The sequence below is a fragment of the Oncorhynchus keta genome, chromosome 25, assembly GCF_023373465.1.
Source record: "Oncorhynchus keta strain PuntledgeMale-10-30-2019 chromosome 25, Oket_V2, whole genome shotgun sequence".
In the NCBI taxonomy this organism is placed as follows: Eukaryota; Metazoa; Chordata; class Actinopteri; order Salmoniformes; family Salmonidae; genus Oncorhynchus; species Oncorhynchus keta.
Window position 1 is genome coordinate 50,121,188 of NC_068445.1, and position 23,813 is coordinate 50,145,000.

General features: G+C 46.5%; 1 protein-coding gene and 1 long non-coding RNA gene across 35 annotated transcripts in view; one reads left to right on the forward strand and one right to left on the reverse strand.

The window, feature by feature from the left end:
- smarca2 (SWI/SNF related, matrix associated, actin dependent regulator of chromatin, subfamily a, member 2) overlaps nt 1–23,813 on the reverse strand; it is a 214,611-nt gene that overhangs the window by 147,830 nt on the left and 42,968 nt on the right. For 31 of the 34 annotated variants that reach the window (XM_052479896.1, XM_052479900.1, XM_052479899.1 and 28 more), the window contains 3 exons: nt 20,005–20,120; nt 17,043–17,196; nt 6,440–6,603 (listed from right to left, as the gene is read on the reverse strand). In XM_052479896.1, coding sequence (XP_052335856.1) covers nt 6,440–6,603; nt 17,043–17,196; nt 20,005–20,120 — 434 coding nt within the window. Of the gene's footprint in view, nt 1–6,439; nt 6,604–12,487; nt 12,496–14,505; nt 14,514–16,210; nt 16,221–17,042; nt 17,197–20,004; nt 20,121–23,813 lie in introns of those variants that run through there. The other 3 variants (XM_052479927.1, XM_052479929.1, XM_052479928.1) reach the window with 3 other exon arrangements.
- On the forward strand, nt 6,615–7,080 carry LOC127911895 (uncharacterized). The gene is made up of 3 exons (XR_008079800.1): nt 6,615–6,708; nt 6,753–6,834; nt 6,879–7,080. It is a non-coding gene; the product is annotated as an uncharacterized LOC127911895 (long non-coding RNA).

Consider the following 23,813-nt stretch of genomic DNA (forward strand, 5'->3'; position numbering starts at 1 on the left):
ATCTTTCAGGAAAAACTGGACATCTGCTATGTAACTGAGAGTCTCCTCATTGAAACATCTGAAGTTCTTCAAAGGTAAATTATTTTATTTGATCCCTTTGCTGGTTTTTGTGAATATGTTGCGTGCTAAATGCTAACGCTAAATGCTAAGCTAGCTATCACCACTCTTACACAAATTATTGATTTTCTCTGGTTCTAAAGCATATTTTGAAAATCTGAGACGACAGGATTGTTAAGAAAATGATAAGCTTGAGAGCAGGCATATTTATTTCATTTCATTTGCAATTTATAGAAATCGCTAATGTTGCGTTATGGTAATGAGCTTGAGGCTGTAGTCACGATCCCGCATGCGGGATGGGGCGGACTAAGAGGTTTAACAGCTTCTATCCCCAAGCCATTAGACTGCTGAACAGCTTCTACCCCCAAGCCATCAGACTGCTGAACAGCTTCTACCCCCAAGCCATCAGACTGCTGAACAGCTTCCACCCCGAAGCCATCAGACTGCTGAACAGTTTCTACCTCCAAGCCATTAGACTGCTGAACAGCTTCTATCACCAAGCCATCAGACTGCTGAACAGCTTCCACCCCCAAGTCATTAGACTGCTGAACAACATTACATTTACATTTAAGTCATTTAGCAGACGCTCTTATCCAGAGCGACTTACAAATTGGTGCATTCACCTTATGACATCCAGTGGAACAGTCACTTTACAATAGTGCATCTAAATCTTAAAAGGGGGGTGAGAAGGATTACTTATCCTATCCTAGGTATTCCTTAAAGAGGTGGCGTTTCAGGTGTCTCCGGAAGGTGGTGATTGACTCCGCTGTCCTGGCGTCGTGAGGAAGTTTGTTCCACCATTGGGGGCCAGAGCAGCGAACAGTTTTGACTGGGCTGAGCGGGAACTGTACTTCCTCAGTGGTAGGGAGGCGAGCAGGCCAGAGGTGGATGAACGCAGTGCCCTTGTTTGGGTGTAGGGCCTGATCAGAGCCTGGAGGTACTGAGGTGCCGTTCCCCTCACAGCTCGGTAGGCAAGCACCATGGTCTTGTAGCGGATGCGAGCTTCAACTGGAAGCCAGTGGAGAGAGCGGAGGAGCGGGGTGACGTGGGAGAACTTGGGAAGGTTGAACACCAGACGGGCTGCGGCGTTCTGGATGAGTTGTAGGGGTTTAATGGCACAGGCAGGGAGCCCAGCCAACAGCGAGTTGCAGTAATCCAGACGGGCGATGACAAGTGCCTGGATTAGGACCTGCGCCGCTTCCTGTGTGAGGCAGGGTCGTACTCTGCGGATGTTGTAGAGCATGAACCTACAGGAACGGGCCACCGCCTTGATGTTAGTTGAGAACGACAGGGTGTTGTCCAGGATCACGCCAAGGTTCTTAGCGCTCTGGGAGGAGGACACAATGGAGTTGTCAACCGTGATGGCGAGATCATGGAACGGGCAGTCCTTCCCGGGAGGAAGAGCAGCTCCGTCTTGCCAAGGTTCAGCTTGAGGTGGTGATCCGTCATCCACACTGATATGTCTGCCAGACATGCAGAGATGCGATTCGCCACCTGGTCATCAGAAGGGGAAAGGAGAAGATTAATTGTGTGTCGTCTGCATAGCAATGATAGGAGAGACCATGTGAGGTTATGACAGAGCCAAGTGACTTGGTGTATAGCGAGAATAGGAGAGGGCCTAGAACAGAGCCCTGGGGGACACCAGTGGTGAGAGCGCGTGGTGAGGAGACAGATTCTCGCCACGCCACCTGGTAGGAGCGACCTGTCAGGTAGGACGCAATCCAAGCGTGGGCCGCGCCGGAGATGCCCAACTTGGAGAGGGTGGAGAGGAGGATCTGATGGTTCACAGTATCGAAGGCAGCCGATAGGTCTAGAAGGATGAGAGCAGAGGAGAGAGAGTTAGCTTTAGCGGTGCGGAGCGCCTCCGTGATACAAAAAGAGCAGTCTCAGTTGAATGACTAGTCTTGAAACCTGACTGATTTGGATCAAGAAGGTCATTCTGAGAGAGATAGCGGGAGAGCTGGCCAAGGACGGCACGTTCAAGAGTTTTGGAGAGAAAAGAAAGAAGGGATACTGGTCTGTAGTTGTTGACATCGGAGGGATCGAGTGTAGGTTTTTTCAGAAGGGGTGCAACTCTCGCTCTCTTGAAGACGGAAGGGACGTAGCCAGCGGTCAGGGATGAGTTGATGAGCGAGGTGAGGTAAGGGAGAAGGTCTCCGGAAATGGTCTGGAGAAGAGAGGAGGGGATAGGGTCAAGCGGGCAGGTTGTTGGGCGGCCGGCCGTCACAAGACGCGAGATTTCATCTGGAGAGAGAGGGGAGAAAGAGGTCAGAGCACAGGGTAGGGCAGTGTGAGCAGAACCAGCGGTGTCGTTTGACTTAGCAAACGAGGATCGGATGTCGTCAACCTTCTTTTCAAAATGGTTGACGAAGTCATCTGCAGAGAGGGAGGAGGGGGGGGGGATTCAGGAGGGAGGAGAAGGTGGCAAAGAGCTTCCTAGGGTTAGAGGCAGATGCTTGGAATTTAGAGTGGAAGAAAGTGGCTTTAGCAGCAGAGACAGAGGAGGAAAATGTAGAGAGGAGGGAGTGAAAGGATGCCAGGTCCGCAGGGAGGCGAGTTTTCCTCCATTTCCGCTCGGCTGCCCGGAGCCCTGTTCTGTGAGCTCGCAATGAGTCGTCGAGCCACGGAGCGGGAGGGGAGGACCGAGCCGGCCTGGAGGATAGGGGACATAGAGAGTCAAAGGAGGCAGAAAGGGAGGAGAGGAGGGTTGAGGAGGCAGAATCAGGAGATAGGTTGGAGAAGGTTTGAGCAGATTGGAAGAGATGATAGGATGGAAGAGGAGAGAGTAGCGGGGGAGAGAGAGCGAAGGTTGGGACGGCGCGATACCATCCGAGTAGGGGCAGTGTGGGAAGTGTTGGATGAGAGCGAGAGGGAAAAGGATACAAGGTAGTGGTCGGAGACTTGGAGGGGAGTTGCAATGAGGTTAGTGGAAGAACAGCATCTAGTAAAGATGAGGTTGAGCGTATTGCCTGCCTAGTGAGTAGTGGGGAAGGTGAGAGGGTGAGGTCAAAAGAGGAGAGGAGTGGAAAGAAGGAGGCAGAGAGGAATGAGTCAAAGGTAGACGTGGGGAGGTTAAAGTCGCCCAGAACTGTGAGAGGTGAGCCGTCCTCAGGAAAGGAGCTTATCAAGGCATCAAGCTCATTGATGAACTCTCCGAGTGGACCTGGAGGGCGATAAATGATAAGGATGTTAAGCTTGAAAGGGCTGGTAACTGTGACAGCATGGAATTCAAAGGAGGCGATAGACAGATGGGTAAGGGGAGAAAGAGAGAATGACCACTTGGGAGAGATGAGGATCCCGGTGCCACCACCCCGCTGACCAGAAGCTCTCGGGGTGTGCGAGAACACGTGGGCGGACGAAGAGAGAGCAGTAGGAGTAGCAGTGTTATCTGTGGTGATCCATGTTTCCGTCAGTGCCAAGAAGTCGAGGGACTGGAGGGAGGCATAGGCTGAGATGAACTCTGCCTTGTTGGCCGCAGATCGGCAGTTCCAGAGGCTACCGGAGACCTGGAACTCCACGTGGGTCGTGCGCGCTGGGACCACCAGATTAGGGTGGCCGCGGCCACGCGGTGTGGAGCGTTTGTATGGTCTGTGCAGAGAGGAGAGAACAGGGATAGACAGACACATAGTTGACAGGCTACAGAAGAGGCTACGCTAATGCAAAGGAGATTGGAATGACAAGTGGACTACACGTCTCGAGGTCAACATCTACCCCCAAGTCATTAGACTGCTGAACAACATCTACCCCCAAGCCATCAGACTGCTGAACAGCTTCTACCCCCAAGCCATCAGACTGCTGAACAGCTTCTACCCCCAAGCCATTAGAATGCTGAACAGCTTCTATTCCCAAGCCAATAGACTGCTGAACAGCTTCTACCCCCAAGCCATTAGACTGCTGAACAGCTTCTACCCCCAAGCCATTAGACTGCTGAACAGCTTCTATCCCCAAGCCATCAGACTGCTGAACAGCTTCTACCCCCAAGCCATCAGACTGCTGAACAGCTTCTACCCCCAAGCCATTAGACTGATGAACAGCTTCTACCCCCAAGCCATTAGACTGCTGAACAGCTTCTACCCCCAAGCCATTAGAATGCTGAACAGCTTCTATTCCCAAGCCATTAGACTGCTGAACAGCTTCTACCCCCAAGCCATTAGACTGATGAACAGCTTCTACCCCCAAGCCATTAGACTGCTGAACAGCTTCTACCCCCAAGCCATTAGAATGCTGAACAGCTTCTACCACCAAGCCATTAGACTGATGAACAGCTTCTACCCCCAAGCCATTAGACTGATGAACAGCTTCTACCCCCAAGCCATTAGACTGATGAACAGCTTCTATCCCCAAGCCATCAGACTGCTGAACAGCTTCTACCCCCAAGCCATTAGAATGCTGAACAGCTTCTATTCCCAAGCCATTAGACTGCTGAACAGCTTCTACCCCCAAGCCATTAGACTGATGAACAGCTTCTACCCCAAGCCATTAGACTGCTGAACAGCTTCTACCCCAAGCCATTAGAATGCTGAACAGCTTCTATTCCCAAGCCATTAGACTGCTGAACAGCTTCTACCCCCAAGCCATTAGACTGATGAACAGCTTCTACCCCCAAGCCATTAGACTGCTGAACAGCTTCTACCCCCAAGCCATTAGAATGCTGAACAGCTTCTACCACCAAGCCATTAGACTGATGAACAGCTTCTACCCCAAGCCATTAGACTGATGAACAGCTTCTACCCCCAAGCCATTAGACTGATGAACAGCTTCTACTCCCAAGCCATTAGACTGATGAACAGCTTCTATCCCCAAGCCATTAGACTGATGAACAGCTTCTATCCCCAAGCCATTAGACTGATGAACAGCTTCTACCCCCAAGCCATCAGACTGCTGAACAGCTTCTACCCCCAAGCCATTAGAATGCTGAACAGCTTCTATTCCCAAGCCAATAGACTGCTGAACAGCTTCTACCCCCAAGCCATTAGACTGCTGAACAGCTTCTACCCCCAAGCCATTAGACTGCTGAACAGCTTCTACCCCCAAGCCATTAGACTGCTGAACAGCTTCTTATACTCGTAAACTGGCTAGGCTAGCTGGCATGTTAAACTAACTAACTTTAGATGGCTGGCTTGCTGGCTAAGATAACTGCATATACTGATACCATTATTTGATAACTGGTTAGATGGCATTCAGTATTTCCAAAATGTTGGTGTACTTCAATGTAGCTGCAAGCTAGGTGTTGATAGCAACTGGCTGACTCATGCAGTGTTAATGTAACGTTAGCAGGCTACTAGGGATAACAATAGTAGGCTAGTTGACGAGCTGATTTGTAACAATTCATTTATAAAGTATTTGCTTGTAAATTGGCTGAAAATGATATTGAAACAGTGTTGTTTCAGTGCAAAATATTTGGTTTAATTTGAAATGAGAGTTTACATTATATGTAATAGGCTGGCTTGACGGGTCCTTCATATTACGGCACACAGCACAAATGACGCCTCAACAATGCGATGCCTTTTACCCTCCACTACTCAGGAGGCCATACATCAGGTATTTGTGTTTTAATAGGCCTCTGTTTTCTTTCTATGTATTGTGTCAGTACAGAACCTTTTAGTTATATTCTTATTGTTTTACATTTAACTAGTTCTTTCCTTGAGCTCTTAATGTCTATTAATGTTCTGTATTATGTCAAGCTTCATGCGGACCCCAGGAAGAGTAGGTACTGCAACAGCTAATGGGGATCGTAATAAACAACAAGACAAAAGACACAGCTAACGTGGTCTGCTCTGCTGGTGGGTTGAGGAATGGAGCCATCACACACTACAACACTAAAACACAACTAGCATCATTTTCACAATTTCACAGTATTATTACAACTTCAGTGTGGAAAAATATATATATAAAATACAGAAAATCACATTTTTGAATGCACTGGGCCTTTAAGAGCCATGACTAGTTTTAGTAAACAGACTGATGATAAAACTGTTTGTAATATAAAAGCAATGTTCTTCTTTAGCTGAGACCCATGAAACAAGCAGGGAGGAAACATACGATAGTGGAATGATGGTGAGGTAGGGTCAGGGGTTAGTGGGCAGGGTTATAATAAGGAGGTAACATATGATAGTGGAATGATGGTGAGGTAGGGTCAGGGGTTAGTGGGCAGGGTTATAATAAGGAGGTAACATACGATAGTGGAATGATGGTGAGGTAGGGTCAGGGGTTAGTGGGCAGGGTTATAATAAGGAGGTAACATACGATAGTGGAATGATGGTGAGGTAGGGTCAGGGGTTAGTGGGCAGGGTTATAATAAGGAGGTAACATACGATAGTGGAATGATGGTGAGGTAGGGTCAGGGGTTAGTGGGCAGGGTTATAATAAGGAGGTAACATACGATAGTGGAACGATGATGAGGTAGGGTCCGTTGAGTCTCTTGTGTTCCATGAGGTATGTAATGAGGGCGATGGTCTGGATGGTCTTGCCCAGCCCCATCTCATCAGCCAGGATACCATTCAGATTATTGTTGTACAGAGACACCATCCACTCCAGACCCTGCACCTAAAACATAGAGAGAAGAAGAGGTTAACAGAGACACCCTCCAACTAAAACACAGAGAGAAGAGGTTAACAGAGACACCCTCCAACTAAAACACAGAGAGAAGAGGTTAACAGAGACACCCTCCAACTAAAACTCAGAGAGAAGAAGAGGTTAACAGAGACACCCTCCAACTAAAACACAGAGAGAAGAGGTTAACAGAGACACCCTCCAACTAAAACACAGAGAGAAGAGGTTAACAGAGACACCCTCCAACTAAAACACAGAGAGAAGAAGAGGTTAACAGAGACACCCTCCAACTAAAACACAGAGAGAAGAGGTTAACAGAGACACCCTCCAACTAAAACACAGAGAGAAGAGGTTAACAGAGACACCCTCCAACTAAAACACAGAGAGAAGAGGTTAACAGAGACACCCTCCAACTAAAACACAGAGAGAAGAGGTTAACAGAGACACCCTCCAACTAAAACACAGAGAGAAGAAGAGGTTAACAGAGACACCCTCCAACTAAAACACAGAGAAGAGGTTAACAGAGACACCCTCCAACTAAAACACAGAGAGAAGAGGTTAACAGAGACACCCTCCACTCTAGACCCTGTACCTGAAACTCAGAGAGGAACGTCATTTGAGACACACACAAACACAAACAAAATTCCACTGCAGTCCATTGACCTCAGGAGGAACAGAGAAATATATGTGTTGTTTGTTGTGGGTCAGGTTCTCAGTCTTCCTCAGTACTATACAGGACGGATCAGGGTGCTGCTACTCAGTAGTAAGCAAATCAAATCAAATTTTATTCGTCACATACACATGGTTAGCAGATGTTAATGCGAGTGTAGCGAAATGCTTGTGCTTCTAGTTCCGACAATGCAGTAATAACCAACAAGTAATCTAACTAACAATTCCAAAACTACTGTCTTATACACAGTGTAAGGGGATACAGAATATGTACATAAGGATATATGAATGAGTGATGGTACAGAGCAGCATACAGTAGATGGTATCGAGTACAGTATATACATATGAGATGAGTATGTAGACAAAGTAAACAAAGTGGCATAGTTAAAGTGGCTAGTGATACATGTATTACATAAAGATGCAGTAGATGATATAGAGTACAGTATATACATATGCATATGAGATGAATAATGTAGGGTAAGTAACATTATATAAGGTAGCATTGTTTAAAGTGGCTAGTGATATATTTACATCATTTCCCATCAATTCCCATTATTAAAGTGGCTGGAGTTGAGTCAGTGTCAATGACAGTGTGTTGGCAGCAGCCACTCAATGTTAGTGGTGGCTGTTTAACAGTCTGATGGCCTTGAGATAGAAGCTGTTTTTCAGTCTCTCGGTCCCAGCTTTGATGCACCTGTACTGACCTCGCCTTCTGGATGCTAGCGGGGGAACAGGCAGTGGCTCGGGTGGTTGTTGTCCTTGATGATCTTTATGGCCTTCCTGTAACATCAGGTGGTGTAGGTGTCCTGGAGGGCAGGTAGTTTGCCCCCGGTGATGCGTTGTGCAGACCTCACTACCCTCTGGAGAGCCTTACGGTTGTGGGCGGAGCAGTTGCCGTACCAGGTGATACAGCCCGACAGGATGCTCTCGATTGTGCAACTGTAGAAGTTTGAGTGCTTTTGGTGACAAGCCAAATTTCTCCAGCCTCCTGAGGTTGAAGAGGCGCTGCTGCGCCTTCTTCACGACGCTGTCTGTGTGAGTGGACCAATTCAGTTTGTCCGTGATGTGTACACCGAGGAACTTAAAACTAGCTACCCTCTCCACTACTGTTCCATCGATGTGGATAGGGGGGTGTTCCCTCTGCTGTTTCCTGAAGTTCACAATCATCTCCTTAGTTTTGTTGACGTTGAGAGTGAGGTTATTTTCCTGAGAGGCACAGACACAGTCAGGTTCTGACTGTGTCCCCTCAGGGGTGCGGCTTAGTCCCCTGCTGTACACCCTGTTCACTCACTACTGCATAGCCAGGCACGACTCCAAAACCATCATTAAGTGGTAGGACTGATAACCGACAACGATGAGACCGTCTATAGGGAGAAGGTCAGAGACCTGGCCCGGTGGTACCAGGGTAACAACCTCTCCCTCAACGTCAGCAAGACAAAGGAGCTGATCATGGACTACAGGAAAAATAACACATTCTCATCAACGGGGCTGTAGTGGAGCAGGTTGAGAGTTTCAAGTTCCTTGGTGTCCACATCACCAACAAACCATCATGGTCCAAACACACCAAGACAGTCATGAAGAGGGCACGACAAAACCTATTCCCCCTCAGGAGACTGAAAAGATTTGGTATGGGGACTCAGATCCTCAAAAGGTTCTACAGCTGCACCATCGAGAGCATCCTGACTGGTTCCATAACTGTCTGGTATGGCAACTGCCCGGCCTTCAACCGTAAGGCACTACAGAGGGTAGTGCGCACGGCCAAGCTTCCTGCCAGCCAGGACCTCTATACCAGGCGGTGTCAGAGGAAGGCCCTAAAAATTGTCAACGATTGTCCCCAAAAAATTGTCAATTGCCACCCTAGTCATAGACTCCATCTGCTGCCGCACGGCAAGCGGTACCGGAGCGCCAACTCTAGGACCAAAAGGCTTCTAAACGGCTTCTACCCCCAAGCCATAAGACTCCTGCAGATCTAATCAAACGGCTACCCAGACTATTTGCATTACCCCCCCTCTCTCTTTTACAATACTGCTACTCTCTGTTGTCATCTATGCATCGTCACTTTAACAACTCTACCTACATGTACACTATCGTTCAAAAGTTTGGGGTCACTTAGAAATGTCCTTGTTTTTGAAAGAAAAGCCCTAAATGGCTACCCAGACTATTTGCATTGTGTGCCTCCCCCCCGCAAACCCCTCTTTCTACACTGCTGCCACTCTCTGTTTATCATATATGCATAGTCACTTTAACTGTACATTCATGTACATACTACCTCTATTGGGCCGACCAACCAGTGCTCCCACAGATTGGCTAACCGGGCCATCTGCATTGTGTCCCACCACCCACCTAACCCTCTTTTACGCTACTGCTACTCTCTGTTCATCATATATACATAGTCACTTTAACCATATCTACATGTACATACTACCTCAATCAGCCTGACTAACCAGTGTCTGTATATAGCCTCTCTACCCTATATAGCCTCTCTACTGTATATAGCCTCGCTACTGTATATAGCCCCTCTACTGTATATAGCCCCTCTACTGTATATAGCCCCTCTACTGTATATAGCCCCTCTACTGTATATAGCCCCTCTACTGTATATAGATAGCCCCTCTACTGTATATAGCCCCTCTACTGTATATAGCTGTCACAACGCCTGGAGTGGTGGGTGCGGAGTCAAACGCAGAGAGCAGAGGATACTGGGAAAACCGGACTTTATTTCGGTTTCCAAATGCTAACGCCCAAAACAACAGGCGAAAATGATCAAAATGTCCAACCCAACACAGGGCACAAACGGACAGGAACACTACACGCACAACCTGACTAACAGAAAACAAGCCCGCACAAAAACAGGCTTAAATAGACTGAATCAAAAAACTAAATAAGAGACTGGTGCAACCAATAAGACCAAACAAACAGAAAAGGGGATCGGTGGCGGCTAGTAGACCGACGACGACGACCGCCGAGCGCCGCCCGAACAGGCAGGGGAGCCGAGTCATTTTTTACTGTTGTTTTATTTCTTTACTTACCTATTGTTCACCTAACACATTTTTTCCACTATTGGTTGGAGCCTGTAAATAAGCATTTCACTGTATTCGGCGCACGTGACAAATAAACTTTGATTTGAAAAGCACATTTTTTGCCATTAAAATAACATCAAATTGATCAGAAATACAGTGTAGACATTGTTAATGTTGTAAATGACTATTGTAGCTGGAAACTGAAGATTTTTTATGGAATATCTACATAGGCCCATTATCAGCACAGTGTAGTGTTTGAGCTAGGTTTACCTGGTAGTGTTTGAGCTAGGTTTACCTGGTAGTGTTTGAGCTAGGTTTACCTGGTAGTGTTTGAGCTAGGTTTACCTGGTAGTGTTTGAGCTAGGTTAACCTGGTAGTGTTTGAGCTAGGTTTACCTGGTAGTGTTTGAGCTAGGTTTACCTGGTAGTGTTTGAGCTAGGTTTACCTGGTAGTGTTTGAGCTAGGTTTACCTGGTAGTGTTTGAGCTAGGTTTACCTGGTAGTGTTTGAGCTAGGTTTACCTGGTAGTGTTTCAGCTAGGTTTACCTGGTAGTGTTTGAGCTAGGTTTACCTGGTAGTGTTTCAGCTAGGTTTACCTGGTAGTGTTTGAGCTAGGTTTACCTGGTAGTGTTTGAGCTAGGTTTACCTGGTAGTGTTTGAGCTAGGTTTACCTGGTAGTGTTTGAGCTAGGTTAACCTGGTAGTGTTTGAGCTAGGTTAACCTGGTAGTGTTTGAGCTAGGTTAACCTGGTAGTGTTTGAGCTAGGTTTACCTGGTAGTGTTTGAGCTAGGTTAACCTGGTAGTGTTTGAGCTAGGTTAACCTGGTAGTTTTGACCTGGTTAACCTGGTAGTGTTTGAGCTAGGTTAACCTGGTAGTGTTTGAGCTAGGTTAACCTGGTAGTGTTTGAGCTAGGTTAACCTGGTAGTGTTTGAGCTAGGTTTACCTGGTAGTGTTTGAGCTAGGTTAACCTGGTAGTGTTTGAGCTAGGTTAACCTGGTAGTGTTTGAGCTAGGTTAACCTGGTAGTGTTTGAGCTAGGTTTACCTGGTAGTGTTTGAGCTAGGTTTACCTGGTAGTGTTTGAGCTAGGTTTAGCTGGTAGTGTTTGAGCTAGGTTTACCTGGTAGTGTTTGAGCTAGGTTTACCTGGTAGTATTTCAGCTTGGTTTCACCTGGTAGTGTCTGAGCTAGGTTAACCTGGTAGTGTTTGAGCTAGGTTAACCTGGTAGTGTTTGAGCTAGGTTTACCTGGTAGTGTTTGAGCTAGGTTTACCTGGTAGTGTTTAAGCTAGGTTTACCTGGTAGTGTTTGAGCTAGGTTTACCTGGTAGTGTTTGAGCTAGGTTTACCTGGTAGTGTTTGAGCTAGGTTTACCTGGTAGTGTTTGAGCTAGGTTTACCTGGTAGTGTTTGAGCCTGGTAGTATTTCAGCTAGGTTTACCTGGTAGTGTTTGAGCTAGGTTTACCTGGTAGTATTTCAGCTAGGTTTACCTGGTAGTGTTTGAGCCTGGTAGTATTTCAGCTAGGTTTACCTGGTAGTGTTTGAGCCTGGTAGTGTTTGAGCTAGGTTTACCTGGTAGTGTTTGAGCTAGGTTTACCTGGTAGTGTTTGAGCCTGGTAGTATTTCAGCTAGGTTTACCTGGTAGTGTTTGAGCCTGGTAGTGTTTGAGCTAGGTTTACCTGGTAGTGTTTGAGCTAGGTTTACCTGGTAGTGTTTGAGCTAGGTTTACCTGGTAGTGTTTGAGCCTGGTAGTATTTCAGCTAGGTTTACCTGGTAGTGTTTGAGCTAGGTTTACCTGGTAGTATTTCAGCTAGGTTTACCTGGTAGTATTTCAGCTAGGTTTACCTGGTAGTGTTTGAGCCTGGTAGTATTTCAGCTAGGTTTACCTGGTAGTGTTTGAGCCTGGTAGTGTTTGAGCTAGGTTTACCTGGTAGTGTTTGAGCTAGGTTTACCTGGTAGTGTTTGAGCTAGGTTTACCTGGTAGTGTTTGAGCTAGGTTTACCTGGTAGTGTTTGAGCTAGGTTTACCTGGTAGTGTTTGAGCTAGGTTTACCTGGTTTACCCTGGTAGTGTTTGAGCTAGGTTTACCTGGTAGTGTTTGAGCTAGGTTTACCTGGTAGTGTTTGAGCTAGGTTTACCTGGTAGTGTTTGAGCTAGAGCTAGGTTTACCTGGTAGTATTTCAGCTTGGTTTCACCTGGTAGTGTTTGATCTAGGTTTACCTGGTAGTGTTTGATCTAGGTTTACCTGGTAGTGTTTGAGCTAGGTTTACCTGGTAGTGTTTGAGCCTGGTAGTATTTCAGCTAGGTTTACCTGGTAGTGTTTGAGCTAGGTTTACCTGGTAGTGTTTGAGCTAGGTTTACCTGGTAGTGTTTGAGCTAGGTTTACCTGGTAGTGTTTGAGCTAGGTTTACCTGGTAGTTTTGAGCTAGGTTTACCTGGTAGTGTTTGAGCTAGGTTTACCTGGTAGTATTTCAGCTAGGTTTACCTGGTAGTATTTGAGCTAGGTTTACCTGGTAGTGTTTGAGCTAGGTTTACCTGGTAGTGTTTCAGCTAGGTTTACCTGGTAGTGTTTGAGCTAGGTTTACCTGGTAGTGTTTGAGCTAGGTTTACCTGGTAGTGTTTGAGCCTGGTAGTGTTTGAGCTAGGTTTACCTGGTAGTGTTTGAGCTAGGTTTACCTGGTAGTGTTTGAGCTAGGTTTACCTGGTAGTGTTTGAGCTAGGTTAACCTGGTAGTGTTTGAGCTAGGTTAACCTGGTAGTGTTTGAGCTAGGTTTACCTGGTAGTGTTTGAGCTAGGTTTACCTGGTAGTGTTTGAGCCTGGTAGTGTTTGAGCTAGGTTTACCTGGTAGTGTTTGAGCTAGGTTTACCTGGTAGTATTTCAGCTTGGTTTCACCTGGTAGTGTCTGAGCTAGGTTAACCTGGTAGTGTTTGAGCTAGGTTTACCTGGTAGTGTTTGAGCTAGGTTTACCTGGTAGTGTTTGAGCTAGGTTTACCTGGTAGTGTTTGAGCTAGGTTTACCTGGTAGTGTTTGAGCTAGGTTTACCTGGTAGTGTTTGAGCTAGGTTTACCTGGTAGTGTTTGAGCTAGGTTTACCTGGTAGTGTTTGAGCTAGGTTTACCTGGTAGTGTTTGAGCCTGGTAGTATTTCAGCTAGGTTTACCTGGTAGTGTTTGAGCTAGGTTTACCTGGTAGTATTTCAGCTAGGTTTACCTGGTAGTATTTCAGCTAGGTTTACCTGGTAGTGTTTGAGCCTGGTAGTATTTCAGCTAGGTTTACCTGGTAGTGTTTGAGCCTGGTAGTGTTTGAGCTAGGTTTACCTGGTAGTGTTTGAGCTAGGTTTACCTGGTAGTGTTTGAGCTAGGTTTACCTGGTAGTGTTTGAGCTAGGTTTACCTGGTAGTGTTTGAGCTAGGTTTACCTGGTAGTGTTTGAGCTAGGTTTACCTGGTAGTGTTTGAGCCTGGTAGTATTTCAGCTAGGTTTACCTGGTAGTGTTTGAGCTAGGTTTACCTGGTAGTATTTCAGCTAGGTTTACCTGGTAGTATTTCAGCTAGGTTTACCTGGTAGTGTTTGAGCCTGGTAGTATTTCAGCTAGGTTTACCTGGTAGTGTTTGAGCCTGGTAGTGTTTGAGCTAGGTTTACCTGGTAGTGTTTGAGCTAGGTTTACCTGGTAGTGTTTGAGCTAGGTTTACCTGGTAGTGTTTGAGCTAGGTTTACCTGGTAGTGTTTGAGCTAGGTTTACCTGGTAGTGTTTGAGCTAGGTTTACCTGGTAGTGTTTGAGCCTGGTAGTATTTCAGCTAGGTTTACCTGGTAGTGTTTGAGCTAGGTTTACCTGGTAGTATTTCAGCTAGGTTTACCTGGTAGTATTTCAGCTAGGTTTACCTGGTAGTGTTTGAGCCTGGTAGTATTTCAGCTAGGTTTACCTGGTAGTGTTTGAGCCTGGTAGTGTTTGAGCTAGGTTTACCTGGTAGTGTTTGAGCTAGGTTTACCTGGTAGTGTTTGAGCTAGGTTTACCTGGTAGTGTTTGAGCTAGGTTTACCTGGTAGTGTTTGAGCTAGGTTTACCTGGTAGTGTTTGAGCTAGGTTTACCTGGTAGTGTTTGAGCTAGGTTAACCTGGTAGTGTTTGAGCTAGGTTAACCTGGTAGTGTTTGAGCTAGGTTTACCTGGTAGTGTTTGAGCTAGGTTTACCTGGTAGTATTTCAGCTTGGTTTCACCTGGTAGTGTTTGATCTAGGTTTACCTGGTAGTGTTTGATCTAGGTTTACCTGGTAGTGTTTGAGCTAGGTTTACCTGGTAGTGTTTGAGCCTGGTAGTATTTCAGCTAGGTTTACCTGGTAGTGTTTGAGCTAGGTTTACCTGGTAGTGTTTGAGCTAGGTTTACCTGGTAGTGTTTGAGCTAGGTTTACCTGGTAGTGTTTGAGCTAGGTTTACCTGGTAGTTTTTGAGCTAGGTTTACCTGGTAGTGTTTGAGCTAGGTTTACCTGGTAGTATTTCAGCTAGGTTTACCTGGTAGTTTTTGAGCTAGGTTTACCTGGTAGTGTTTGAGCTAGGTTTACCTGGTAGTATTTCAGCTAGGTTTACCTGGTAGTGTTTCAGCTAGGTTTACCTGGTAGTGTTTGAGCTAGGTTTACCTGGTAGTGTTTGAGCCTGGTAGTATTTCAGCTAGGTTTACCTGGTAGTGTTTGAGCTAGGTTTACCTGGTAGTGTTTGAGCTAGGTTTACCTGGTAGTGTTTGAGCTAGGTTAACCTGGTAGTGTTTGAGCTAGGTTAACCTGGTAGTGTTTGAGCTAGGTTTACCTGGTAGTGTTTGAGCTAGGTTTACCTGGTAGTGTTTGAGCTAGGTTTACCTGGTAGTGTTTGAGCTAGGTTTACCTGGTAGTGTTTGAGCTAGGTTTACCTGGTAGTATTTCAGCTTGGTTTCACCTGGTAGTGTCTGAGCTAGGTTAACCTGGTAGTGTTTGAGCTAGGTTAACCTGGTAGTGTTTGAGCTAGGTTTACCTGGTAGTGTTTGAGCTAGGTTTACCTGGTAGTGTTTAAGCTAGGTTTACCTGGTAGTGTTTGAGCTAGGTTTACCTGGTAGTGTTTGAGCTAGGTTTACCTGGTAGTGTTTGAGCTAGGTTTACCTGGTAGTGTTTGAGCTAGGTTTACCTGGTAGTGTTTGAGCCTGGTAGTATTTCAGCTAGGTTTACCTGGTAGTGTTTGAGCTAGGTTTACCTGGTAGTATTTCAGCTAGGTTTACCTGGTAGTATTTCAGCTAGGTTTACCTGGTAGTGTTTGAGCCTGGTAGTATTTCAGCTAGGTTTACCTGGTAGTGTTTGAGCCTGGTAGTGTTTGAGCTAGGTTTACCTGGTAGTGTTTGAGCTAGGTTTACCTGGTAGTGTTTGAGCTAGGTTTACCTGGTAGTGTTTGAGCTAGGTTTACCTGGTAGTGTTTGAGCTAGGTTTACCTGGTAGTGTTTGAGCTAGGTTTACCTGGTAGTGTTTGAGCCTGGTAGTATTTCAGCTAGGTTTACCTGGTAGTGTTTGAGCTAGGTTTACCTGGTAGTATTTCAGCTAGGTTTACCTGGTAGTATTTCAGCTAGGTTTACCTGGTAGTGTTTGAGCTAGGTTTACCTGGTAGTGTTTGAGCCTGGTAGTATTTCAGCTAGGTTTACCTGGTAGTGTTTGAGCCTGGTAGTGTTTGAGCTAGGTTTACCTGGTAGTGTTTGAGCTAGGTTTACCTGGTAGTGTTTGAGCTAGGTTTACCTGGTAGTGTTTGAGCTAGGTTTACCTGGTAGTGTTTGAGCTAGGTTTACCTGGTAGTGTTTGAGCTAGGTTTACCTGGTAGTGTTTGAGCTAGGTTTACCTGGTAGTGTTTGAGCTAGGTTTACCTGGTAGTGTTTGAGCTAGGTTTACCTGGTAGTATTTCAGCTTGGTTTCACCTGGTAGTGTTTGAGCTAGGTTTACCTGGTAGTGTTTGATCTAGGTTTACCTGGTAGTGTTTGAGCTAGGTTTACCTGGTAGTGTTTGAGCCTGGTAGTATTTCAGCTAGGTTTACCTGGTAGTGTTTGAGCTAGGTTTACCTGGTAGTGTTTGAGCTAGGTTTACCTGGTAGTGTTTGAGCTAGGTTTACCTGGTAGTTTTTGAGCTAGGTTTACCTGGTAGTGTTTGAGCTAGGTTTACCTGGTAGTGTTTCAGCTAGGTTTACCTGGTAGTTTTTGAGCTAGGTTTACCTGGTAGTGTTTGAGCTAGGTTAACCTGGTAGTGTTTCAGCTAGGTTTACCTGGTAGTGTTTCAGCTAGGTTTACCTGGTAGTGTTTCAGCTAGGTTTACCTGGTAGTGTTTGAGCTAGGTTTACCTGGTAGTGTTTGAGCTAGGTTTACCTGGTAGTGTTTGAGCTAGGTTTACCTGGTAGTGTTTGAGCTAGGTTTACCTGGTAGTGTTTGAGCTAGGTTTACCTGGTAGTGTTTGAGCTAGGTTTACCTGGTAGTGTTTGAGCTAGGTTTACCTGGTAGTGTTTGAGCTAGGTTTACCTGGTAGTGTTTGAGCTAGGTTTACCTGGTAGTGTTTGAGCTAGGTTTACCTGGTAGTGTTTGAGCTAGGTTTACCTGGTAGTGTTTGAGCTAGGTTAACCTGGTAGTGTTTGAGCTAGGTTTACCTGGTAGTGTTTGAGCTAGGTTTACCTGGTAGTGTTTGAGCCTGGTAGTGTTTGAGCTAGGTTTACCTGGTAGTGTTTGAGCTAGGTTTACCTGGTAGTGTTTGAGCTAGGTTTACCTGGTAGTGTTTGAGCATGCCGTTGATGAGCAGCGAAGACTGTTTGTCGACCCTCTCAATGATGGCGTGAGCCACACCGTAGTAGGACTGCTGGAAGATGGTCAGTTCAGTCTCTGGCACCGTGTACTCATCATCAACATCCTGCTTTGCAGACCTAAGATGTATAAAACACATGTTAATTACCTATTTTTAACGCCCGAAAGAGCTGAAATTCACTTTCTTTCAGCTGAAAGACAATGCCTATAGCTTACCCATGAGGTTGCTTTAAGTCTAAGTCAAAGTATGTACACTACCGTGTTTGGGGTCACTTAGAAATGTCCTTGTTTTTGAAAGAAAAGCACCTTTTTTGTCCATTAAAATAACATCAAAGTGATCAGAAATACAGTGTAGACATTGTTAATGTTGTAAATGAATATTGTAGCAGCAAACTGCTGATTTTCATGGAATATCTACATAGGCGTACAGAGGCCCATTATCAGCAACCATCACTCACTCCTGTGTTCTACTGGCACATTGTGTTAGCTAATCCAAGTTTATTATTTTAAAAGGCTAATTGATCATTAGAAAACACTTTTGCAAATTATTTTAGCACAGCTGAAAATTGTTGTTCTGATTAAAGAAGCAATAAAACTGGCCTTCTTAAGACTAGTTGTGTATCTGGAGCATCAGCATTTGTGGGTTCAATTACAGGCTCAAGAAGGTCAGAAACAAATAACTTTCTTCTGAAATTCGTCAGTCTATTCTTGTTCTGAGAAATGAAGGCTATTACATGCAATAAATTGCCAAGAAACTGAAGATCTTGTCCAACGCTGTGTACTACTCCCTTCACAGAACAGCGCAAACTGGCCCTAACCAGAATAGAAAGAGGAGTGGGAGGGCCCGGTGCACAACTGAGCACAAGTACATTCGTGTCTAGTTTGAGAAACAGACGCTTCACAAGTCCTCAACTGGCAGCTTCATTAAATAGTACACCAGGGAGACCTATGAAAGGGAGACCTACTCGATAATGTGCTTGAGTTAAGGGTCAGAGATTAGGGTTAGGGCATGAAAGGGAGACCTACTCGATAATGTGCTTGGGTTAAGGGTCAGAGATTAGGGTTAGGGCATGAAAGGGAGACCTTCTCGATGATGTGCATGGTTTAGGGGTTAGAGTTCAGAGGTTAGGGTGTGAAAGGGAGACCTACTCGATGATGTGGTCCTTCTGTAGCTCAGTTGGTAGAGCATGGCGCTTGTAACGCCAGGGTAGTGGGTTCGATTCCCGGGACCACCCATACGTAGAATGTATGCACACATGACTGTAAGTCGCTTTGGATAAAAGCGTCTGCTAAATGGCATATATTATATTATTATATTATTATAAATGGCATATATTATTATATTATTATATTATTATTATTATTATTATTATATTATGTGCATGGGTTAGAGATTAGAAATTAGGGTGTGAAAGGGAGACCTTCTCGATGATGTGCATGGTTTAGGGGTTAGAGTTCAGAGGTTAGGGTGTGAAAGGGAGACCTACTCGATGATGTGCATGGTTTAGGGGTCAGAGGTTAGGGTGTGAAAAGGAGACCTACTCAATGATGTGCATGATTTAGGAGTCAGAGGTTAGGGTGTGAAAAGGAGACCTACTCAATGATGTGCATGAGTTAGGGGTCAGAGGTTAGGGTGTGAAAGGGAGACCTACTCGATGATGTGCATGCGTTAACCTCTTCAACCTATGGGGGCGCTATTTCATTATTCAGACTGATAAAAAAAACGTGCCCGTTTTAAGCGCAATATTTTGTCACAAAAAGATGCTCAACTATGCATATAATTGACAGCTTTGGAAAGAAAACACTCTGACGTTTCCAAAACTGCAAAGATGTTATCTGTGAGTGCCACAGAACTGATGCTACAGGCGAAACCAAGACGAAACTTCAAACAGGAAATTAGCAGAATTTTTGAGGCTCTGTTTTCCATTGTCTCCTTATATGGCTGTGAATGCTCCAGGAATTGAGCCTGTCCTTTCTGTCGTTTCCCCAAGATGTCTACAGCATTGTGACGTGTTTGTAGGCATATCATTGGAAGATAAGAGACTACATTTACCAGGTGTCCGCCCGGTGTCCTTTGTCTAAATTGGTGCGTAATCTTCAGCTGCAGGCATTTTCCCATGGGATTCAGAGGGGAAAGCACACTTCCACGAACGATATATCATCGAAGAGATATGTGAAAAACACCTTGAGGATTGATTCTAAACAACGTTTGCCATGTTTCAGTCGATATTACGGAGTTAATTTGGAAAAAAGTTTGGCGTTTTGATGACTGAATTTTCGTTTTTTTTTGGTAGCCAAACGTGATGTACCAAACGGAGCGATTTCTCCTATACAAAGAATATTTTTGGACAAACTGAACATTTGCTATCTAACTGAGAGTCTCCTCATTGAAAACATCCGAAGTTCTTCAAAGGTAAATTATTTTTTTTGAATGCTTTTCTGGTTTTTGTGAAAATGTTGCCTGCTGAATGCTAACGCTAAATGCTACGCTAAATGCTACGCTAGCTATCAATACTATTACACAAATGCTTGTTTTGCTATGGTTGAGAAGCATATTTTGAAAATCTGAGATGACAGTGTTGATAACAAAAGGCTAAGCTTGAGAGCTAGCATATTGATTTCATTTCATTTGCGATTTTCATGAATAGTTAACGTTGTGTTATGCTAATGAGCTTGCGAATAGGATTACACTCCTGGATACAGGTTTTTTTCGTAGCTAAACGTGATGAACAAAACGGAGCGATTTCTCCTAAACAAATAATCTTTCAGGAAAAACTGAACATTTGCTATCTAACTGAGTCTCCTCATTGATGTGCTTGGGTTAAGGGTCGGAGGGTAGGGTATGAAAGGGAGACCTACTCAATGATGTGCATGGGCTAGGGATTAGGGGTCAGAGGTTTGGGTTAGGGTATGAAAGAGAGACCTACTCGATGATCTGCTTGGTTACTTTCTCTGGGAACTCGCCACTGTTGGGATCGATGATCCTCTTCTCCTCAGACTGAGAGTCTGGCCGGCTGGACGCTCCTGGGACCTCCTCTTCATCCTGAAACACACAAAGGGTTTTACGACAGTGCAGTGAAAAAGTATTTTCCCCTTTCAAATGTTCACTACTTTTGCATATTTTTGATACTGAATGTAATCAGCTCTTCAACCAAAACCTAATATTAGATAAAGGGAACCTGAGTGAACAAATTAACACAACAATTACATACTTACTTCATTTATTTCATAAACAAAGTTACTGTGGAATGCTGTGTTTAGTTTTTACCAGGCATAATGGGATCCATCTCGTCCAAAACGTTGACTCAAATTTGCTCTTGGTAGAATGTTCTATGGACAGATGAGTCAAAGTATAACTGTTTGGATGAGATGGGTCCCATTATGCCTGGCCTAAAACCATTATGCCTGGCCTAAAACCAATATGCCTGGCCTAAAACCATTATGCCTGGCCTAAAACCATTATGCCTGGCCTAAAACCATTATGCCAAACACTCCACAGTAAGAACCTCATATCAAAGGTCAAGTGTGATGTTGGTAGAGTGATGGTTTGGGGTCCAGCATGGTGGTGGTAGTGGGATGGTTTGGGGTCCAGCATGGTGGTGGTAGTGTGATGGTTTGGGGTCCAGCATGGTGGTGGTAGTGTGATGGTTTGGGGTCCAGCATGGTGGTGGTAGTGTGATGGTTTGGGGTCCAGCATGGTGGTGGTAGTGTGATGGTTTGGGGTCCAGCATGGTGGTGGTAGTGTGGTGGTTTGGGGTCCAGCATGGTGGTGGTAGTGTGATGGTTTGGGGTCCAGCATGGTGGTGGTAGTGTGATGGTTTGGGGTCCAGCATGGTGGTGGTAGTGTGATGGTTTGGGGTCCAGCATGGTGGTGGTAGTGTGATGGTTTGGGGTCAGCATGGTGGTGGTGGTGTGATGGTTTGGGGTCCAGCATGGTGCTGGTAGTGTGATGGTTTGGGGTCAGCATGGTGGTGGTAGTGTGATGGTTTGGTGTCCAGCATGGTGGTGGTGGTGTGATGGTTTGGGGTCCAGCATGGTGCTGGTAGTGTGATGGTTTGGGGTCAGCATGGTGGTGGTAGTGTGATGGTTTGGGGTCCAGCATGGTGGTGGTAGTGTGATGGTTTGGGGTCAGCATGGTGGTGGTAGTGTGATGGTTTGGGGTCCAGCATGGTGGTGGTAGTGGGATGGTTTGGGGTCCAGCATGGTGGTGGTAGTGTGATGGTTTGGGGTCAGCATGGTGGTGGTAGTGTGATGGTTTGGGGTCAGCATGGTGGTGGTAGTGTGATGGTTTGGGGTCAGCATGGTGGTGGTAGTGTGATGGTTTGGGGTCCAGCATGGTGGTGGTAGTGTGATGGTTTGGGGTCCAGCATGGTGGTGGTAGTGTGATGGTTTGGGGTCAGCATGGTGGTGGTAGTGTGATGGTTTGGGGTCCAGCATGGTGGTGGTAGTGTGATGGTTTGGGGTCAGCATGGTGGTGGTAGTGTGATGGTTTTGGGGTCCAGCATGGTGGTGGTGGTGTGATGGTTTGGGGTCAGCATGGTGGTGGTAGTGTGATGGTTTGGGGTCAGCATGGTGGTGGTAGTGTGATGGTTTGGGGTCAGCATGGTGGTGGTAGTGTGATGGTTTGGGGTCCAGCATGGTGGTGGTGGTGTGATGGTTTGGGGTCAGCATGGTGGTGGTAGTGTGATGGTTTGGGGTCAGCATGGTGGTGGTAGTGTGATGGTTTGGGGTCAGCATGGTGGTGGTAGTGTGATGGTTTGGGGTCAGCATGGTGGTGGTGGTGTGATGGTTTGGGGTCAGCATGGTGGTGGTAGTGTGATGGTTTGGGGTCCAGCATGGTGGTGGTAGTGTGATGGTTTGGGGTCAGCATGGTGGTGGTAGTGTGATGGTTTGGGGTCCAGCATGGTGGTGGTAGTGTGATGGTTTGGGGTCAGCAGCATGGTGGTGTGTGAGTGTGATGATGGTTTGGGGTCAGCATGGTGGTGGTAGTGTGATGGTTTGGTGTCCAGCATGGTGGTGGTAGTGTGATGGTTTGGTGTCCAGCATGGTGGTGGTAGTGTGATGGTTTGGGGTCAGCATGGTGGTGGTGGTGTGATGGTTTGGTGTCCAGCATGGTGGTGGTAGTGTGATGGTTTGGGGTCAGCATGGTGGTGGTAGTGTGATGGTTTGGGGTCAGCATGGTGGTGGTGGTAGTGTGATGGTTTGGGGTCAGCATGGTGGTGGTAGTGTGATGGTTTGGGGTCAGCATGGTGGTGGTGGTAGTGTGATGGTTTGGGGTCAGCATGGTGGTGGTAGTGTGATGGTTTGGGGTCAGCATGGTGGTGGTAGTGTGATGGTTTGGGGTCCAGCATGGTGGTGGTAGTGTGATGGTTTGGGGTCCAGCATGGTGGTGGTAGTGTGATGGTTTGGGGTCCAGCATGGTGGTGGTAGTGTGATGGTTTGGGGTAAGCATGGTGGTAGTAGTGTGATGGTTTGGGGTCAGCATGGTGGTGGTAGTGTGATGGTTTGGGGTCCAGCATGGTGGTGGTAGTGTGATGGTTTGGGGTCAGCATGGTGGTAGTAGTGTGATGGTTTGGGGTCAGCATGGTGGTGGTAGTGTGATGGTTTGGGGTCCAGCATGGTGGTGGTAGTGTGATGGTTTGGGGTCAGCATGGTGGCGGTAGTGTGATGGTTTGGGGTCAGCATGGTGGCGGTAGTGTGATGGTTTGGGGTCCAGCATGGTGGTGGTGGTGTGATGGTTTGGGGTCAGCATGGTGGTGGTAGTGTGATGGTTTGGGGTCAGCATGGTGGTGGTAGTGTGATGGTTTGGGGTCCAGCATGGTGCTGGTAGTGTGATGGTTTGGGTTCAGCGTGGTGGTGGTGGTAGTGTGATGGTTTGGGGTCAGCATGGTGGTGGTAGTGTGATGGTTTGGGGTCCAGCATGGTGGTGGTAGTGTGATGGTTTGGGGTCCAGCATGGTGGTGGTAGTGTGATGGTTTGGGGTCAGCATGGTGGTGGTAGTGTGATGGTTTGGGGTCAGCATGGTGGTGGTAGTGTGATGGTTTGGGGTCCAGCATGGTGGTGGTAGTGTGATGGTTTGGGGTCAGCATGGTGGTGGTGGTAGTGTGATGGTTTGGGGTCCAGCATGGTGGTGGTAGTGTGATGGTTTGGGGTCCAGCATGGTGGTGGTAGTGTGATGGTTTGGGGTCCAGCATGGTGGTGGTAGTGTGATGGTTTGGGGTCCAGCATGGTGGTGGTAGTGTGATGGTTTGGGGTCCAGCATGGTGGTGGTAGTGTGATGGTTTGGGGTCAGCATGGTGGTGGTAGTGTGATGGTTTGGGGTCAGCATGGTGGTGGTAGTGTGATGGTTTGGGGTCCAGCATGGTGGTGGTAGTGTGATGGTTTGGGGTCAGCATGGTGGTGGTGGTGTGATGGTTTGGGGTCAGCATGGTGGTGGTAGTGTGATGGTTTGGGGTCAGCATGGTGGTGGTAGTGTGATGGTGGTGTGATGGTTTGGGGTCAGCATGGTGCTGGTAGTGTGATGGTTTGGGGTCAGCATGGTGGTGGTAGTGTGATGGTTTGGGGTCCAGCATGGTGGTGGTAGTGTGATGGTTTGGGGTCAGCATGGTGGTGGTAGTGTGATGGTTTGGGGTCAGCATGGTGGTGGTGGTGTGATGGTTTGGGGTCAGCATGGTGGTGGTAGTGTGATGGTTTGGGGTCCAGCATGGTGGTGGTAGTGTGATGGTTTGGGGTCAGC